The sequence below is a fragment of the Lolium rigidum genome, chromosome 2, assembly GCF_022539505.1.
Source record: "Lolium rigidum isolate FL_2022 chromosome 2, APGP_CSIRO_Lrig_0.1, whole genome shotgun sequence".
Lineage (NCBI taxonomy): Eukaryota > Viridiplantae > Streptophyta > Magnoliopsida > Poales > Poaceae > Lolium > Lolium rigidum.
Window position 1 is genome coordinate 72,564,394 of NC_061509.1, and position 19,677 is coordinate 72,584,070.

The window sequence follows — 19,677 nt, forward strand, 5'->3', positions numbered from 1 at the left end:
TGAACAATCACCTCAGGACCAACTACGATCAGCAGATCCTCGGATTTCACCTGAACTCCATTGCCGATCCATCTCGAGCATGCGATCCTCCCAAACTCTACCTCGGAATCATCCAGTAGCTCGAGATGATCATCCCCCGAGACCTGAACGAAACCTCCACGGCAAGAACCATATCTGATGAAGATGGCTTTCCACTTCCTGCGCACGGGTGACGCGCGGTGAAGATCGTCGGCGGCCAGCGAGCGTCGCCAGAAATCGCCAGCGTGTCGCCTACGGAACACGAATGGGTTCATTTTTTAGCATCACAAACCTAGGTTTATGGCCTGGCGCTGTAAATTTATCTATGATGTGTCTTTTTTCATGCACATAGAATGAAGCACGTACATAGAGACAAGCTCCTGGCTTGGATAGATAGGCTAGTTTAAGTCTCCCGTTTGTATTTCTTACTCTTTACCTTTAGTCTCTTGTACATCTTGTAAATAGTTGGTTTGGGTGTTTCAATAAAAGCAAGGTTGTGGGCCTTTTGCCTCACAGTACATAGTCAAAAAAAAAAAACACTCTTGGTTCAGAAACAAGAATTAAGACTAGATTGTTCCACTGGCCATGTGTTCGTCATTGTGCCTGACCACACCTGAAAATATGATCACTACCATTACCTAAAAATATGTTAACTTATGTACTAAACTTACAGACAATCCATTGATAATGCCTATGGTATATAAGAAAAATCTCGGGTTCTAGGTACCTCTTTTTGCCAAGCCTAATCCAAATTTGCATTGTTGGATGAATATCTTTGAAATCTTCCCTTCAAAGAAGAGAGTACATAATCTGGTTAGTTGAAGTTAGCTCTTAAACAAGATCACCGTTGATTTTCAACTAAACAATTGTAAATCAACATAATCAAATTCAAGTAGAAGCTAACTCGATCTCAATTTTCATGTGTAGTCCGGCAGCTGAAGCATCTGCCAGTTAGGTTCACCCCTGAAGATGTTGCTTGTCCTTCTGGATCTGAGCAATGCCATGGGAAATCTCGTGAAACTCCATGAGGAATCTCCTCAAACTCCTAGCAACAAATTCACCGTAGAACAGATCTTCTATGCTATGTCGTCCTCAGCATTCTATCATTACAAACAGATTTTGTCCAATACGGCTATGAGCCTATGAGCCAAGCATTTGTTAGTGAGGTTACAAGATGATTTGTTACTGAGGATAGCCAAGTGAGAGCAAAGCAAACCAGTAATTATTTAGCAATCCATTAGGAAAACTCGGAGCTTACAGGAAACGAAGGAAATTAAGTTTGACAAGTTGGAATTGCCAACAAACACTTGATTATCAATTGATTAAATACTACAGTCAAAAAATGATAAATATCGAAATCATTATTTTACTCCAGTACAGGGGTGAAACAGGTCATGATCTTGTAGTTTGTCCAATAGCAGGGGAAAAGCAGAGAAGATTACAGATCTTGGTAATTAGAGACATGACAGACAAAGGAGATAAGAGTACTTACAATGTGTGTTCAGAATTCCGAGTTTTAATTCAGACACACATTGTAAGTAAGATGATGGAATGGAATCATGGAAGTGAGCAGGGAACAGGCTGAACCAAATATAGATAAGAAAAATGAAAAAGTCTGGACACCTTTATGTTTATACCCAAGCAATTTCGAAACGGTCTTCAGCAGAGATCTAACGAGTTGGGTTAACACAACCATTTGCTGAATAAGAGAAACAGCGGACAATTGTTCTTAACAACATGCTGCTAACTTCTCATAGATGATGATGATAACAAGATGGTACCATCAGATACTACCACATTCAACAACAGGCTAACACGGCGCAACTAACACAGCTCTAAACCACAGGACGAGATGCTACAAAGCAGCCTATGCCCTCTCGCCCCTGATGCGGCGTGCGAGCTGGATGTCCTTGGGCATGATGGTGACGCGCTTGGCGTGGATGGCGCAGAGGTTGGTGTCCTCGAAGAGGCCGACGAGGTAGGCCTCGGCGGCCTCCTGCAGCGCGGAGACGGCGGAGCTCTGGAAGCGGAGGTCGGTCTTGAAGTCCTGCGCGATCTCCCTGACGAGGCGCTGGAAGGGCAGCTTGCGGATGAGCAGCTCCGTGCTCTTCTGGTACTTGCGGATCTCGCGGAGGGCGACGGTGCCGGGGCGGAAGCGGTGAGGCTTCTTCACGCCGCCGGTCGCCGGCGCGCTCTTCCTCGCGGCCTTGGTGGCCAGCTGCTTGCGCGGCGCCTTTCCTCCCGTCGACTTCCTAGCCGTCTGCTTCGTGCGGGCCATCGGGGTGGGAGGGGGCGGGCTAGGGTTTGCTGAGTGCTGGAGCGGGGCGAGGAAGCTGAGCTCTTGGTGGGATTTGGGGATTGGAATGAGGATGAGGAAGAAGGGAAGGAGGTCGTGGGATTTTAAAGGAGAGGAGGAGCGTCCTGGTGGGCGCGCGTCTGCCAAAAAAATTGGCGCTTTGCTTTTGGGATTTTGGGAGGGGAGGAAGGGGAGTTTGGGGCGTTCGATTCGAGAGGTGTGGACGGTGAGGATTCGGTTTCAAGTGAGTCACGCGGATCGTGGAGAGCGATCCGTGGCGCGGGGTTTCTGCCTTCTGAGTGGCTGCTTGCAGCTGCGTGTCCGGCAGTCCAGGATCTTCTCTTGGTAGTTGGGTTCGAACTTGCAAAAAAATAGATAACGCCTGACCTCCACGTCTTGAGCACCTGACGTCTAGGCCCCCTCAAGTCTCTTCGACAAAGAAAAGATTGTACTTTGTAATACAGATACTCCTATATATATTAGAAATATAAGTACTTTCCAAAAGAAAAAGAAAAACATCATGGGCAACCAAACACGCCCAATTCTTAGTATTGGAAATATGAGTAATTTATCTTGAGATTTAATCCAAACAATCAGTGGCTAAAACATCATCGTAACACCAAAATATTAAACTAACATGCGAACTAGTAGAGCAGGTGAACATAGCATATATATGTTGAATGCCATAGCAAGAAACTCAAGCAAAATCTCAAATAGAAGGAGGAGGAACACGTATGGTGCAGAGGGAGGGGGTGTTCACTTTGTCGGTGTTGTATCCCATGTCGTCAAAGAGGTTATCGATGTCATGAAAAGAATTCATCTTAGGGAATTTAGTCGTCGACGTTCATTATGGTGTCGCCATTCTCCCGTACAGGATCACAAGAGGCGGGGTTCCAGAGGCCTACTTTCCCGTCCAACAGAGCAAGTCGACAAACACGATGGGGAAGTCTCGAGCATTGACGCGGTGCTTGATGTCTACGCATGCTTCTATTCTTGTAGACAGTGTTGGGCCTCCAAGTGCAGAGGTTTGTAGAACAGCAGCAAATTTTCCTTAAGTGGATCACCCAAGGTTTATCGAAATCAGGGAGGTAGAGGTCAAAGATATCCCTCTCAAGCAACCCTGCAATTACGATACAAGAAGTATCTTGTGTCCCCAACACACCCAATACACTTGTCAGATGTATAGGTGCACTAGTTCGACGAAGAGATAGTAAAATGCAAGTGATATGGATGAATATGAGCGGTAATAACAATCTAAAATAAATATGGCAACAAATAAACATGCAGTAAAACAGTAAATAAATGGTGATTCGATGTTTGGAAACAAGTCCTAGGGATCATACTTTCACTAGTGGTCACTCTCAATAATAATGTCATAAAGGAATATAAATATAAGCACTTCACTATGCTACTCTAAACTACTCTCTGGCTAGATAACCATGAAGAAAAGCGGTGCTCCCCCAACCCACCTATCCCTCACCCTCATATAAACAATTGGGATGATCCACCTAAGCTTGATGTTGGTGATTTTGGTAAATGGCAATTTGATTTTAAATCTCATGTGTGCAATTCTTCTAATGATCTTTGGAGAATCATCGAGGAGGGATACAAATGCCACGCAATGCTGAAAATTTGACTAGAAGGAAGGTGGTTGATAGCCAACTCAACTCCATTGCTTTGCACATTGTTCAAAAAGTTGTTGGTTCAAGGGACTTGTCTTACATTGTGCACTTCACCACCGCCAAGGATCATTGGGAAGTTTGTAACTCTCAACAGGGGTTATGGAATAAGCGACACTTGGAGAAGAATGAAGCGTTTATGCGCGTCAGCAACGGACACAAGGTGGAAGTGAAGGTCGTTGGCGATCTACACCTTACTCTTCCTTCAGGATTAATATTAGCACTGAATAAAAAAAATGTACCCACTTTGAGTATGAACATCACTAGTGGATCCTGCTTGTTGCAAGATAGATATTCGTTCAAGTATGAGACAAAATGGTTTTTCCATGTGTTTTAATGATTTGTTCTATGTTCATGAAATTCAATGGTTTATTCACTCTTAATCTTGATTGTGAATCTTACATTGATGCCATAGATCGAAAAAGATGCAAGTTTGATGACAACAATGTTGTATACTTGTGGCATTGTCGTCTTGGTCATACTGGTAAAAAATGCATGAAGAAACTCATTATGATGGACTTTTGGAATCATTGGATTTTAAATCCCTTGAGAGACGTGGACCATGCCTCATGGTCAAATGACTAGGACACCGTTCAATGGTATGATGGAATAGGCGGCTCACCTATTGGGTATCATACATACTGATGTATGTGGACCAATGATCGTATCGACACGCAATGGTCATCGATAATTCATGACTTTCACTAACAACTTAAGTATATATGGGTATATATATTTAATGAAGCACAAGTTTGAAACCTTTGAGAAATTTAAGGAATTTCAGAGTGAAGTCGAGAACCAACTCAACAGGAAAATCAAGCATCTTCGATATGATCAAGGAGGCAAGTATTTGAGTCATGAGTTCAACACGCATCCTCAAGGCATGTTGTATTGTACCACAACTCACGCTGGTAGAAACACCACAGAGGATGGGTGTGTCTGAACGGTGTAACCATACACTATTGGATAGTGTGAGATCTATGATGTTCGTTACCAGTCTGTCTTTATCGTTCAAGGTTTAGCGTTAGAAACATCAGCATTCATTTTAAACAGGGCTCCATCCAAATCCTTGGAGACAACGTTGTATGAGTTATGGTATGGCAAGAAGCCAATGTTGTTGTTCTTGAAAGTTTGGGGTTGTGAGGCTTATGTTGAAGCTACAACCCGATAAACTTGAACAAAGGCGGAAAAGTTTATATTTGTAGGGTATGCAAAGGAAACTATTGGGTACACCTTCTACAACAAAGCTGAAGGAAAACTATTTGTCGCGAAGAACGGTACTTTTCTTTTCTTGAGAAGCAGTTTCTCTCAAGAGGTCTTAGTGGAAGAAAGGTAGAGCTAGATGAAATTCTTGATCCCACTCTCCAAGTGACGAGTAGAGCAACGGAAATTATTCCAGAGCCATCCTCTTCAGTGTGAGTGGAACATGTTTATGATGATCAACCTGAACAAGAAGATCCTAATCGTAATGATATTGATCAAGATGAGGAAGATTATGATTTCCACCATGAAGTTGTCACTGAAACACGCATGTCAACAAGAGTAAGCAATACCCCTAAGTGGTATGGTGATATTGTCAAGACCGTTATGTTGATTGAACATGACGATCCTACGAACTACAAACATGCGATGGAAGAACCTGAGTGTGAGAAATGGCTTGAGGCCATGCAATCAGAGATAGGATCTATGCATAACAACAAAGTATGGACTTTGGTTTATATTCCCTCTGGCCGCAAGGCCGTTGAGAATAAATGGATATTTAAGAAAAATACTAACGGTGATGGGAACGTTGCCGTCTATAAAGCTCGACTTGCCGCAAAGGTATTTAGACAAATTCAAGGAGTTGATGGTGAGACCTTCTCTCTGGTAGCGATGCTTAAGTCTATTCGGATTCTTCTAGCAGTTGATGCATAATTTTTATTATGAAATATGTGAGATGGATGTCAAAATAGCTTTCCTTAATGGAAACATTGACGAAGAGTTGTATATGGTACAACCCGAAGGTTTTGTCGATCCTGAGGACGCTGAAAAGTATGCAAGCTTCAACGTTCCATTTATGGACTGAAGCAAGCATCTCGGAGCTAGAATCTTCGATTTGATGAAGTGATCAAAGAGTTTGGATTTGCCCAAAATTTCGAAGAAAACTGCATATACAAGAAAATGATTGGTACTGCTATTGTATTCCTAGTGCTCTATGTGGATGACATATTGCTAATAGGGAATGATTTGAATCGATTTAAAACTGTGAAGGATTATTTGAACAACAAATTCTCCATGAAAGATATGGGTGAAGCATCGTACATATTAGGAATTAGGATCTTTAGAGATAGATCGAGAAGCCTATTAGCACTTAGTTAGAGCACGTACTTGATACATGCATTTTGCATCATCATTGTTGCTACATATATGATTAGTTTTCATTGTTATTTGCCATCATACATCATATTCTATGCATTTTTAGTCGATTTTTGGAACTTTCCAAAGTCCCCTTCATTGGTATTTAATTTATGGGAGGCAGAAAACCTCCTTTCTAGTATTTTATTTGTTTCATGACTTTCTAGATCGCTAAAAATCGAGGCAAAAATACCTGAACAGTTTTTCACCCGAAGAAGGACCGTGAGCGAATGAACCACGCGAGAGGGGACACGAGGGCCAAACGAGCACAGGTGGTGCGCCCTACCTGGTTGGTCGCGCCACCCACACTCGTTTGCGCCTCAGGCATCGTCTCGGGTCCCCTGGTTATCCCCCTCATAGTTTGTGTTGAATTGAACCCCGAATATTGTTTTTAGTGCTATTGCATGTTTGTGATTGGTACTTTGTCATTATTTGGTGGGGATATTATATATTCAGATTGTGTTGTAATAATTATGCCTCTGGTCCATATCATGTTTGACACTTGTGAGTAGTTCCCCACGTTCCCGAGGGCATATGATGATCTGGCTATGATTCTATATGATGTGCAATGAGTATTTAGTCAAGTTTCCTATTTTTTATGTTGTTCTATGATGATTTTATGCAAACTTCATCTGCATATTACTTCACCTATATGGGCTTGTAGGGCTGCACTTAATTTAATGCATTAGTGTTGCAAGGGACAGACTGACAGAAACCGTTTTCCAATACTATGGGTTGCATTAGAGGGGTTTATGTCGGGACCAATAATCTTATTCCTACGGTGGGACATTTATGTCGTAATGATTCCTATACTTGCACATGAAATTGTCTCTAAGACACATCATAAGGGGTGTGTTTGCACATATTTATGGCTGCACCTAATTTAGGCTCCACCCCTAATTGAATAAAGCTTGACAAAATATTTACCATGTTGTGTAGAACTCATATGCTAGTAAATCCATGTCGCCCTCGGGAACTTTAGTCTCATATAAGCACACACACTTGAGCTTTCCCTCTTGTTGCATAGAGGATTGGGCTTTTCTCTCATCGAGAGCATTTACTTATTTGCTATTTACTTTCTGCACTTTTTTTTTGCAAACTATACACCCAAAAACACCAAATATCAATTTTGCTAACCAATACCTTCAGCTCCTCGTGGGTTCAACAACCTTTCTTATTGAAAAGTACTACAGCTGATCTCCTGCACTTGGGAGCCATCAGTACCTGGAAAAGATTTTGAAGAGGTTCAAAATGGATCAATCTAAGAAGGAGTTCTTACGTGTGATCAAAGGTACAAAATTGAGTGTAATTCAGAGTCCAGCAACTAATGAAGATATATCAAAGAAGGCTAACATACCCTATTGATATGCGTACAACACGCGTCCGTTGGGAACCCCAAGAGGAAGGTGTGATGCGTACAGCAGCAAGTTTTCCCTCAGTAAGAAACCAAGGTTTATCGAACCAGTAGGAGCCAAGAAGCACGTTGAAGGTTGATGGTGGCGGAGTGTAGTGTGGCGCAACACCAGGGATTCCGGCGCCAACGTGGAACCTGCACAACACAACCAAATTACTTTGCCCCAACGTGACAGTGAGGTTGTCAATCTCACCGGCTTGCTGTAACAAAGGATTAGATGCATAGTGTGGATGATGATGTTTGCAGAGAACAGTAAGAACGAGTATTGCAGTAGAGTGTATTCGATGTAAAGGAATGGACCGGGGTCCACAGTTCACTAGTGGTGTCTCTCCCATAAGAAATAGCATGTTGGGTGAACAAATTACAGTTGGGCAATTGACAAATAAAGATGGCATGACAATGCACATACATATTATGATGAGTAGTGTGAGATTTAATTGGGCATTACGACAAAGTACATAGACCGCTATCCGGCATGCATCTATGCCTAAAAAGTCCACCTTCGGGTTAGCGTCCGCACCCCTTCCAGTATTAAGTTGCAAACAACAGACAATTGCATTAAGTATGGTGCGTAATGTAATCAACACAAATATCCTTAGACATAGCATTGATGTGTTATCCCTAGTGGCAACAGCACATCCACAACCTTAGAACTTTCTGTCACTGTCCTGCATTTAATGGAGGCATGAACCCACTATCGAGCATAAATACTCCCTCTTGGAGTTACAAGTAACGACTTGGCCAGAGCCTCTACTAATAACGGAGAGCATGCAAGATCATAAACGAAACATAGATGATAGATTGATAATCAACATAACATAGTATTCCATATTCATCGGATCCCAACAAACGCAACATGTAGCATTACAAATAGATGATCTTGATCATGTTAGGCAGCTCACAAGATCCAACAATGATAGCACAATGAGGAGAAGACAACCATCTAGCTACTGCTATGGACCCATAGTCCAGGGGTGAACTACTCACACATCACTCCGGAGGCGATCATGGCGGTGAAGAGTCCTCCGGGAGATGATTCCCCTCTCCGGCAGGGTGCCGGAGGCGATCTCCTGAATCCCCCGAGATGGGATTGGCGGCGGCGTCTCTGGAAGGTTTTCCGTATCGTGGCTCTCGGTACTGGGGTTATCTCGACGGAGACTATATGTAGGCGGAAGGGTAGGTCAGGGGCGACGCGAGGGGCCCACACGCCAGGGCCGCGCGGCCAAGGGGTGGGCCGCGCCGCCCTGTTGTGTGGCCGCCTCATCGCCCCAATTCGTTTCCCTTTCGGACTTCTGGAAGCTTCGTGGAAAAATAAGACCCTGGGCGTTGATTTCGTCCAATTCCGAGAATATTTCCTTACTAGGATTTCTGAAACCAAAAACAGCAGAAAACAGCAACTGGCTCTTTGGCATCTTGTTAATAGGTTAGTGCCGGAAAATGCATAAATATGACATAAAGTATGTATAAAACATGTGTGTATCATCAATAAAGTAGCATGGAACATAAGAAATTATCGATACGTTGGAGACGTATCAGCATCCCCAAGCTTAGTTCCTACTCGTCCCCGAGTAGGTAAACGATAACAAAGATAATTTCTGAAGTGACATGCTATCATAATCTTGATCAATACTATTTGTAAGCATATGTAATGAATGCAGCGATCCAAAGCAGTGGTAAAGACAATGGTTAAACAACTGAATCATATAGCAAATACTTTTCATGAATAGTACTTTCAAGACAAGCATCAATAAGTCTTGCATAAGAGTTAACTCATAAAACAATAGATTCAAAGTAAAGGCATTGAAGCAACACAAAGGAAGATTAAGTTTTAGCGGTTGCTTTCAACTTTCAACGTGCATATCTCATGGATAATTGTCAATGCAAAGTAATATGATGAATGCAAATATGCAAGCATGTAAGAATCAATGCGCAGTTAACACAAGTGTTTGCTTCTAAGATAGAAAGAAGTGGGTAAACTGACTCAACATAAAAGTAGAAGAATGGCCCTTCGCAGAGGGAAGCAGGGATTGCTATATTTGTGCTAGAGCTTTTATTTTGGAAACATAAAGAGAGCATAAAAGTAAAGTTTTGAGAGGTGTTTGTTGTTGTCAACGAATGGCAGTGGGCACTCTAACCCCCTTGCCAGACAGACTTTCAAAGAGCGGCTCCCATGAAATTTTTATTTTTGGGTGGCACTCCTTCCAACCTTTGCTTTCACAAACCATGGCTAACCGAATCCTCGGGTGCCTGCCAACAATCTCATACCATGAAGGAGTGCCTTTTTATTTTAGTTTTATTTAGATGACACTCCTCCCCACCTTTGCTTTCTCAAGCCATGGCTAACCGAATCCTCGGGTGCCGTCCAACAATCACATACCATGGAGGAGTGTCTATTTGTAAAATTATAAAAGTTAATTAATTGGGGCTGGGAACCCCATTGCCAGCTCTTTTTGCAAAATTATTGGATAAGCGGATGAAGCCACTAGTCCATTGGTGAAAGTTGCCCAACAAGATTGAAAGATACAACACCACATACTTCCTCATGAGCTATAAAACATTGACACAAATCAGAGATGATAAATTTTGAATTGTTTAAAGATAGCACTTAAGCAATTTACTTTGGAATGGCAGAAAATACCATGTAGTAGGTAGGTATGGTGGACACAAATGGCATAGTTTTTGGCTCAAGGATTTGGATGCACGAGAAGTATTCCCTCTCAATACAAGGCTTAGGCTAGCAAGGTTATTTGAAGCAAACAAAAGTATGAACCGGTACAGCAAAACTCACATAAGAACATATTGCAAGCATTATAAGACTCTACACTGTCCTCCTTGTTGCTCAAACCCTTACTAGAAAATATCTAGACTTTAGAGAGACCAATCATGCAAACCAAATTTTAGCAAGCTCTATGTATTTCTTCACTAATAGGTGCAAAGTATATGATGCAAGAGCTTAAACATGATCTATATGAGCACAACAATTGCCAAGTATCACATTATTCAAGATATTATACCAATTACCACATGTAGCATTTTCTGTTTCCAACCATATAACAATTAACGAAGCAGTTTCAACCTTCGCCATGAACATTAAGAATAAAGCTAAGAACATATGTGTTCATATGCAACAGCGGAGCATGTCTCTCTTCCACACAATGAATGCTAGGATCCAATTTTATTCAAACAAAACAAAACAAAAACATACAGATGCTCCAAGTAAAGCACATAAGATGTGACGGAATAAAAATATAGTTTCACTAGAGGAACCTGATAATGTTGTCGATGAAGAAGGGGATGCCTTGGGCATCCCCAAGCTTAGATGCTTGAGTCTTCTTGAAATATGCAGGGATGAACCACGGGGGCATCCCCAAGCTTAGAGCTTTCACTCTCCTTGATCATATTGTATCATCCTCCTCTCTTGATCCTTGAAAACTTCCTCCACACCAAACTCAAAACAACTCATTAGAGGGTTAGTGCATAATCAAAAATTCACATGTTCAGAGGTGAAATAATCATTCTTAAAACTTCTGGACATTGCACAAAGCTACTGAAAGTTAATGGAATAAAGAAATCCATCAAACATAGCAAAACAGGCAATGCGAAATAAAAGGCAGAATCTGTCAAAACAGAACAGTCCGTAAAGACAAATTTTTTAGGTGCACTAGACTTGCTCAAATGAAAATGCTCAAATTGAATAAAAGTTGCGTACGTATCTGAGGATTACTCACGTAAATTGGCAGATTTTTCTGAGTTACCTACAGAGAACACTGCTCAAATTCGTGACGGATGCAAATCTGCTTCTCGCGCAGTAATCCAAATCTAGTATGAACCTTACTATCAAAGACTTTACTTGGCACAACAATGCAATAAAATAAAGATAAGGAGAGGTTTCTACAGTAGTAACAACTTCCAAGACTCAAATATAAAACAAAAGTGCAGAAGTAAAATCATGGGTTGTCTCCCATAAGCGCTTTCTTTAACGCCTTTCGGCTAGGCGCGTAAAGTGTGTATCAAGTATTATCAAGAGACGAAGCATCAACAAGCATAATTTGTTCTAATGATAGAATCAAAAGGTAACTTCATTCTCTTTCTAGGGAAGTGTTCCATACCTTTCTTGAGAGGAAATTGATATTTAATATTACCTTCCTTCATATCAATAATAGCACCAACAGTTCGAAGAAAAGGTCTTCCCAATATAATGGGACAAGATGCATTGCATTCAATATCCAAGACAACAAAATCAACGGGGACAAGGTTATTGTTAACCGTAATGTGAACATTATCAATCCTCCCCAAAGGTTTCTTTGTATAATTATCCGCAAGATTAACATCCAAATAACAATTTTTCAATGGTGGCAAGTCAAGCATATCATAAATTTTCTTAGGCATAACGGAAATACTTGAACCAAGATCACATAAAGCATTACAATCAAAATCATTGACCTTCATCTTAATGATAGGCTCCCAACCATCTTCTAACTTCCTAGGAACAGAAGTTTCAAGTTTTAATTTCTCTTCTCTAGCTTTTATGAGAGCATTTGTAATATGTTTTGTAAAGGCCAAATTTATAGCACTAGAATTAGGACTCTTAGCAAGTTTTTGTAAGAACTTTATAACTTCAGAGATGTGGCAATCATCAAAATCTAAACCATTATAATCTAAAGCAATGGGATCATTGTCCCCAATGTTGGAAAAAATTTCAGCAGTTTTATCACAGTGCAGTTTCAGCAGTTTTAGCGATTTCAGAGCTGCTTTTCACGCTTTGCGATAGTAGTAGAAACATTGCCAACACCAATTATTTTACCATTGATAGTATGAGGTGTAGCAACATGTGAAGCATTAGCATTACTAGTGGTGGTAATAGTCCAAACTTTAGCTACATTATCTTTAGCATTTTCTTCTTTTTCCCACCTAGCACGCAATTCGGCCATCAATCTAATATTTTCATTAATTCTAAATTGGATGGCGTTTGCTGTAGCAAATGACTTAATATATTTATTTTCATTAGGCATAACTTTTTATTTCAAAAGATCAACATCAGCAGCAAGACTATCAACTTTAGAAGCAAGAATATCAATTTTACCAAGCTTTTCTTCAACAGATTTGTTAAAAGCGGTTTGTGTACTAATAAATTCTTTAAGCATGGCTTCAAGAACAGAGGGTACATTTCTATTATTGTTGTAAGAATTCCCATAAGAATTACCATAACCATTACCAGTATTAGAAGGATATGGCCTATAGTTGTTACTAGAATTGTTCCGATAAGCATTGTTGTTGAAATTATTATTTTTAATGAAATTCACATCAACATGTTCTTCTTGGGCAACCAATGAAGCTAACAGAACATTATTAGGATCAACATTTGTCCTACCATTCACAAGCATAGACATAATAGCATCAATCTTATCACTCAAGGAGGAGGTTTCTTCAATGTAATTTACCTTCTTACCTTGTGGAGCTCTTTCCGTGTGCCATTCAGAGTAATTAATCATCATATTATCAAGAAGCTTTGTTGCGGCGCCTAGAGTGATGGACATAAAAGTACCTCCAGAAGCTGAATCCAATAAGTTCCGCGAAGAAAAATTCAATCCTGCATAAAAGGTTTGGTTGATCATCCAAGTAGTCAGTCCATGGGTTGGGCAATTTTTAACCAAAGATTTCATTCTTTCCCATGCTTGGGCAACATGCTCATTATCCAATTGCTTAAAATTCATTATGCTACTTCTCAAAGATATAATTTTAGCAGGAGGATAATATCTAGCAATGAAAGCATCCTTACATTTAGTCCATGAATCAATACTATTCTTAGGCAGAGATAGCAACCAATCTTTAGCTCTTCCTCTTAATGAGAAAGGAAACAATTTTAATTTTATAATGTCACCATCTACATCCTTATATTTTTGCATCTCACAAAGTTCAACAAAATTATTAAGATGGGTAGCAGCATCATCAGAACTAACACCAGAAAATTGCTCTCTCATAACAAGATTTAGTAAAGCAGGTTTAATATCAAAAAATTCTGCTGTAGTAGCAGGTGGAGCAATAGGTGTGCATAAGAAATCATTATTATTTGTGTTTGTGAAGTCACACAACTTAGTATTTTCAGGAGTACCCATTTTAGCAATAATAAATAAAGCAAACTAGATAAAGTAAATGCAAGTAACTAATTTTTTGTGTTTTTAATATGGAGAACGCAAACAAGATAATAAATAAAGTAAAGCAAGTAACTAATTTTTTTGTGTTTTGATATAATGCAGCAAACAAAGAAGTAAATAAAATAAAGCAAGACAAAAAAACAAAGTAAAGAGATTGGAAGTGGAGACTCCCCTTTCAGCGTGTCTTGATCTCCCCGGCAACGGCGTCAGAAAAAGAGCTTGATACGCGTACAGCATGCGTCCGTTGGGAACCCCAAGAGGAAGGTGTGATGCGTACAACAGCAAGTTTTCCCTCAGTAAGAAACCAAGGTTTATAGAACCAGTAGGAGCCAAGAAGCACATTGAAGGTTGATGGTGGCGGAGTGTAGTGCGGCGCAACACCAGGGATTCCGGCGCCAACGTGGAACCTGCACAACACAACCAAATTACTTTGCCCCAACGTGACAGTGAGGTTGTCAATCTCACCGACTTGCTGTAACAAAGGATTAGATGTATATTGTGGATGATGATTTTGCGGAGAACAGTAAGAATGAGTATTGCAATAGATTGTATTCGATGTAAAGGAATGGACCGAGGTCCACAGTTCACTATTGGTGTCTCTCCCATAAGAAATAGCATGTTGGGTGAACAAATTACAGTTGGGCAATTGACAAATAAAGATGGCATGACAATGCACATACATATTATGATGAGTAGTGTGATATTTAATTGGGCATTACGACAAAGTACATAGACCGCTATCCAGCATGCATCTATGCCTAAAAAGTCCACCTTCGGGTTAGCGTCCGCACCCTTCCAGTATTAAGTTGCAAACAACAGACAATTGCATTAAGTATGGTGCGTAATGTAATCAACACAAATATCCTTAGACATAGCATTGATGTTTTATCCCTAGTGGCAACAGCACATCCACAACCTTAGAACTTTCATCATTCGTCCTGCATTTAATGGAGGCATGAACCCACTATCGAGCATAAATACTCCCTCTTGGAGTTACAAGTAACGACTTGGCCAGAGCCTCTACTAATAACGGAGAGCATGCAAGATCATAAACAACACATAGATGATAGATTGATAATCAACATAACATAGTATTCCATATTCATCGGATCCCAACAAACGCAACATGTAGCATTACAAATAGATGATCTTGATCATGTTAGGCAGCTCATAAGATCCAACAATGATAGCACAATGAGGAGAAGACAACCATCTAGCTACTGCTATGGACCCATAGTCCAGGGGTGAACTACTCACACATCACTCCGGAGGCGATCATGGCGGTGAAGAGTCCTCCGGGAGATGATTCCCCTCTCCGGCAGGGTGCCGGAGGCAATCTCCTGAATCCCCCGAGATGGGATTGGCGGCGGCGTCTCTGGAAGGTTTTCCGTATCGTGGCTCTCGGTACTGGGGTTATCTCGACGAAGACTATATGTAGGCGGAAGGGTAGGTCAGGGGGCGACGCGAGGGGCCCACACGCCAGGGCCGCGCGGCCAAGGGGTGGGCCGCGCCGCCCTGTTGTGTGGCCGCCTCGTCGCCCCACTTTGTTTCCCTTTTGGACTTCTGGAAGCTTCGTGGAAAAATAAGACCCTGAGCGTTGATTTCGTCCAATTCCGAGAATATTTCCTTACTAGGATTTCTGAAACCAAAAACAACAGAAAACAACAACTGGCTCTTCGGCATCTTGTTAATAGGTTAGTGCCAGAAAATGCATAAATATGACATAAAGTATGTATAAAACATGTGTGTATCATCAATAAAGTAGCATGGAACATAAGAAATTATCGATACGTTTTGGAGATGTATCACCTATGCCTCGACCATAGGTTCTATCATGTATGTCATGTTGTGCACTCGCCTTGACGTGGCCCTAGCGGTTAGTATGACTAATCGTGTCTAGAGTAAATCTAGCATGGAACACTGGACAAACCATGAAGAATATCCTTAAATACTTGTAAAGAATTAAGGATATGTCTCTTGTCTTTGGAGGAAGGAACTAGTGAAACACTCAGTGTAACGGGTTACACCGATGCAAGTTTTGATACTGATCCGGATGATCGCAAGTCTCAATCTAGATATGTGTTTACGGTGAACGGAGAAGGGGTGAGCTGGAGGAGCAAGAAACAAGCCATGATTAATATATAATGGAGTCGGAGTACATAGTTGCTTTGGATGCGGGAAATGAAGCTGTTTGGCTGAGGAAGTTCATCATTGAACTTGATGTGTTCCCGAGTATGCATGAACCCATTATTCTCTATTGTGATAACAGGGTGCGCTATTATGACGAGAAAAGAGTACTTACCGGTAATGATATAAGAACAAAGTATGGAGGTACGAACGATCAAATCTCGGGTAACTAAGATATCGCATGACATGGGAATTATATATGAATGGCATAAGTGATTTACTAGATAAGATCATCATTGAATATGTGGGGGTTAATATGGATCTCCAGATCCCTCTACTAACAATTGGCTATGGACATAGCCATGTCCGCATAATCGCGAACCTATAGGGTCACACACTTAAGGTTCGACGCTGCTAGGGATAGCGAGATATCAAGTGTAGCGTTTTCTGTGTACTGAATGGATGCAGGGATGTCTCACATGGATTCGGAAGGGAGGCAAACCTATAGGAACATATATGGGAAATATCGAAACGGTTCCAGAAAGTTCTAGATTTTTTGGTTGTACCGGAAAATTCTGGAAGGGAGGAACCCACCTAGCCTAGGGTCAGGTGGGCCCCCACTCAGTTTGGGAGTGGGAGGGAGGAGCTTTCCTCTTCCTATTCCGATTCATCTGGGGACTTCCTTAGTTGGTTCCAATATGAGTTTGACAAGGTTTGACCGAGGGTCCAATTAGACTCAGAGATCCTACGGCTTCTCGGGTCCGAGCCTTTATATACGAGAGCCTTGGGGCTGGCCACAATATCACAAGTCTACAAGAGCCACGCAGCCCCGAGATCCCCACGCCCAGCGTCACAGCCAAGCCACCGCCAGCCACTCGTCGCCGTCACAGCCTTACTGCTACCGCAGGCCGTCGCCCATCCTCATCGGGGTCCTCCTCCTTCCTCCACCGTTTACCTCCATTTGTCCTTGGACCTCTATCAGTGATCACCAAAATCTTGTCGGAACCCTAATTCCAGCTACCCCGAAAAGATAGTTCGGGCGAAGCCCTGCCATATTTGCACCAGGTTAGTCGTACATTGTCGTGATGCTAGAACGATCTCTCTACCTCGGCTCCAACTTGCTGGAACAAGAAGGAGCCGACGTCGTCAAGCCGTACGTGTGCATTACCTCAGAGCTGCCACACAAGCGATGGAGTTGATTGAGTTGGATCACCAAGATTGAACGAATCGTGATCGTCTACATCGACACCAACTGTTAAGATTCCATACCCGATTTGAAATGGTACGCAAATCAATTTATTGCATTTACATGCTACCACATCGTTACATGCATCTCCTAGATTAGATCTTGGTGGTTTATTCGTTGGTGCGTATGATTTTTTTGTTTTTTCTATGCTACGAATCCCTAAAGTGGTCATAGCCGATTCTATGAAGAGATGCTTTGTACGATTAGAACTAAGGATGAGACTCGGTTACCGTATAACCAATCATTAGGTTAACCGAACCTAAAAAACAGCCCAATGGGCCATTGGGTTAACCTTAAATTACTATAGGTTATTTAGGTTCGAACCTCTTTTCCCAAGGGTTATAGGTTCCTGTACCTAATCCTGAGCCCTGACTCCCCTGAGGCTGTGGTCATCTAGATCGCGCACGGCTGTCGGAGGTCCAAGTTGGGACGTGATAGTGTGCCCTGCGAGGCTGACATGCTGCACACGAGGTGCTACCGCTGTCGGATGTCGCAGTGACCAGGATGTTCTTACGGGGGCCATCGCCGGCGTTGAGGTCAACGTTGCCTTCCTCAGCGCTACAAGAGCAGTCACCGTCGCAGGCGTTCAGGCCGATCCTTGCCGTCCTGAGCGAGACGAGCGCGGTCACCATCTCCGGCGTCGAGGCTGACCTTGCCGTCCTGAGCGAGACAAGCGCGGTCACCGTCCCTGGCATCGAGGCCGACCCTTGCCGTCCTGAGCGAGAAGAGCGCGGTCACCGTTGCCGGCGTCGAGGCCGACCCTTTCCATCCTGACCGAGATGAGCGTGGTCACCGTCGCCGGTGTCGAGGCCGACCCTTGCCACCTGAGAGAGATGAGCGCGGTCACCGTCGTTGGCGTCGAGGTCGGCCATTGCCGTGCTGAGCGAGAATGAGTACAGTCACCGTCGCGGACTCAGCGCCGCGCTCGACGCCACCACGTACTTGGTCAGGCCGCCCCTGCCTTGGCTCCGCACTCGAGCTTTCAGTATAGTTCGGTAGCTTCTCCTAGTCTTGTGCGGTTGTGCCAGCACAGAGCTTATCTGTAGGTGTTAGCTAACTGCTATGAGATTAGCTAGGCAGTGATGAGTGTCTCGGTACATGTATATGAACACTCTGTGATCAGCCTTCTACCACAAATGCTAAAATTGGTTCGAACCTCAGTAACCAATGGTTAACCATTTGTAACTCTAATGATTTTGTGGTTAACCGTTTTAACCATTTCCACAATATGGTTAAATAGGTTCGAGTTCGAAACGAAAATGGTTAACCAAGTCCCATCTTGAATTAGAACACGATGGAACATCGTGGGGCGTTGGATCTTCTTGATTGATACTATTTAGTTCAATTATCGTTTTCGTGGTATACCAGAATCGAAGCTGGCTCGGACAAACTTTACGCGTACGCTGACGCGAGACTAGTCTCACAAGACACGTGGTTTTACACCGCGTGTGTGATTTACGAGTGTCAGCTTCTTCTACTATAGTGAAAACAGACTTGCGCTAGAAACTGGGTAGATTCTCTTTGAAGATCTACACTGGGCTCACACGTATGTGATGAAGTTAATGGTCGACGGTTTGAGATTATTGTCATCTCACTTCGTCGCACACCCCAGAATAGTTAATAAGCAACTAGCAGATCCATGTTGTGGCTTTGCATAAGTAGATAGACGATATAGAGACGTTGGCCCTAGAAGACGCGTAAAAGTTGCTCAACTAAGTAGAGGAACGTTTAACTTGGTTTTGCAGGGGCAGCCATGATGTGGTATAGCAATGCCATTGCATTGCATGCATATGTTAATCATATTTTGTCTTGTTCTTATACGGGAATACATCGTGTATGGGAGCCTATGGCCGTGGCGCCTATGATATTGGAGGTCGTGCCGGCACGACAAGATGGAGATCATGACATGAAGAAAAGTATATACCATATCACACATATATTGAACTGCATGTGATGAGTTAATCCTTTGTTTTGTGTGCATCTTGTAGTGCTTAGATCGACGGTAGCATTACAAGCTGATCCCTCACAACAATATCAAGATATTAGTGTTCTCCTAAATATGCAATGTTGCTAAAGTTTGGCGTTTCTAAGCACTTCGTGTCAATCAGGTGTGATGGATCCCTCCGTTCACATACAATGGGTACAAGACTATTTCTCACACATGTGGAGATAGTTTTGTGTGCGGTGACCCAGCATACCACTGCATGTTGTAGTATACAAGTCGTTCATATGATCTTTGTGAAGGGACTTCTTCACAATTGCCATATCCCTCAGAGTGGTACATGATACGTCTCCAACGTATCTATAATTTCTGATGTTCCATGCTTGTTTTATGACAATACCTACAT

The 19,677-nt window shown here is 42.3% G+C and overlaps 1 protein-coding gene across 2 annotated transcripts; it reads right to left on the reverse strand.

Moving 5' to 3' along the window:
• Positions 1 to 1,110: 1,110 nt before the first annotated feature.
• Positions 1,111 to 4,419, reverse strand: LOC124691933 (histone H3.2). Of its 2 annotated transcripts, none has more exons than XM_047225220.1 (2): positions 1,892 to 2,296; positions 1,111 to 1,158 (listed from the first exon to the last, which is right to left on the reverse strand). In XM_047225220.1, exons 1-2 carry the CDS (start codon positions 2,294 to 2,296, stop codon positions 1,111 to 1,113), a joined length of 453 nt encoding a protein of 150 aa, XP_047081176.1. The 2 variants fall into 2 exon arrangements, with proteins under 2 accessions (XP_047081176.1, XP_047081177.1); XM_047225221.1 differs by lacking the exon at positions 1,111 to 1,158 and adding an exon at positions 4,406 to 4,419 and having other exon boundaries at positions 1,685 to 2,300.
• Between the last annotated feature and the right edge of the window lie 15,258 nt (positions 4,420 to 19,677).

Excerpts from the sequence above, each read along its gene's own strand:
- LOC124691933 (XM_047225220.1), bottom strand. The coding sequence starts at position 2,296 with ATGGCCCGCACGAAGCAGACGGCTAGGAAGTCGACGGGAGGAAAGGCG. Across the intron at positions 1,159-1,891 it reads GCCGCATCAGGGGCGAGAGG|GCTCATAGCCGTATTGGACA; the intron begins GCATAGGCTGCT and ends CTTGGCTCATAG.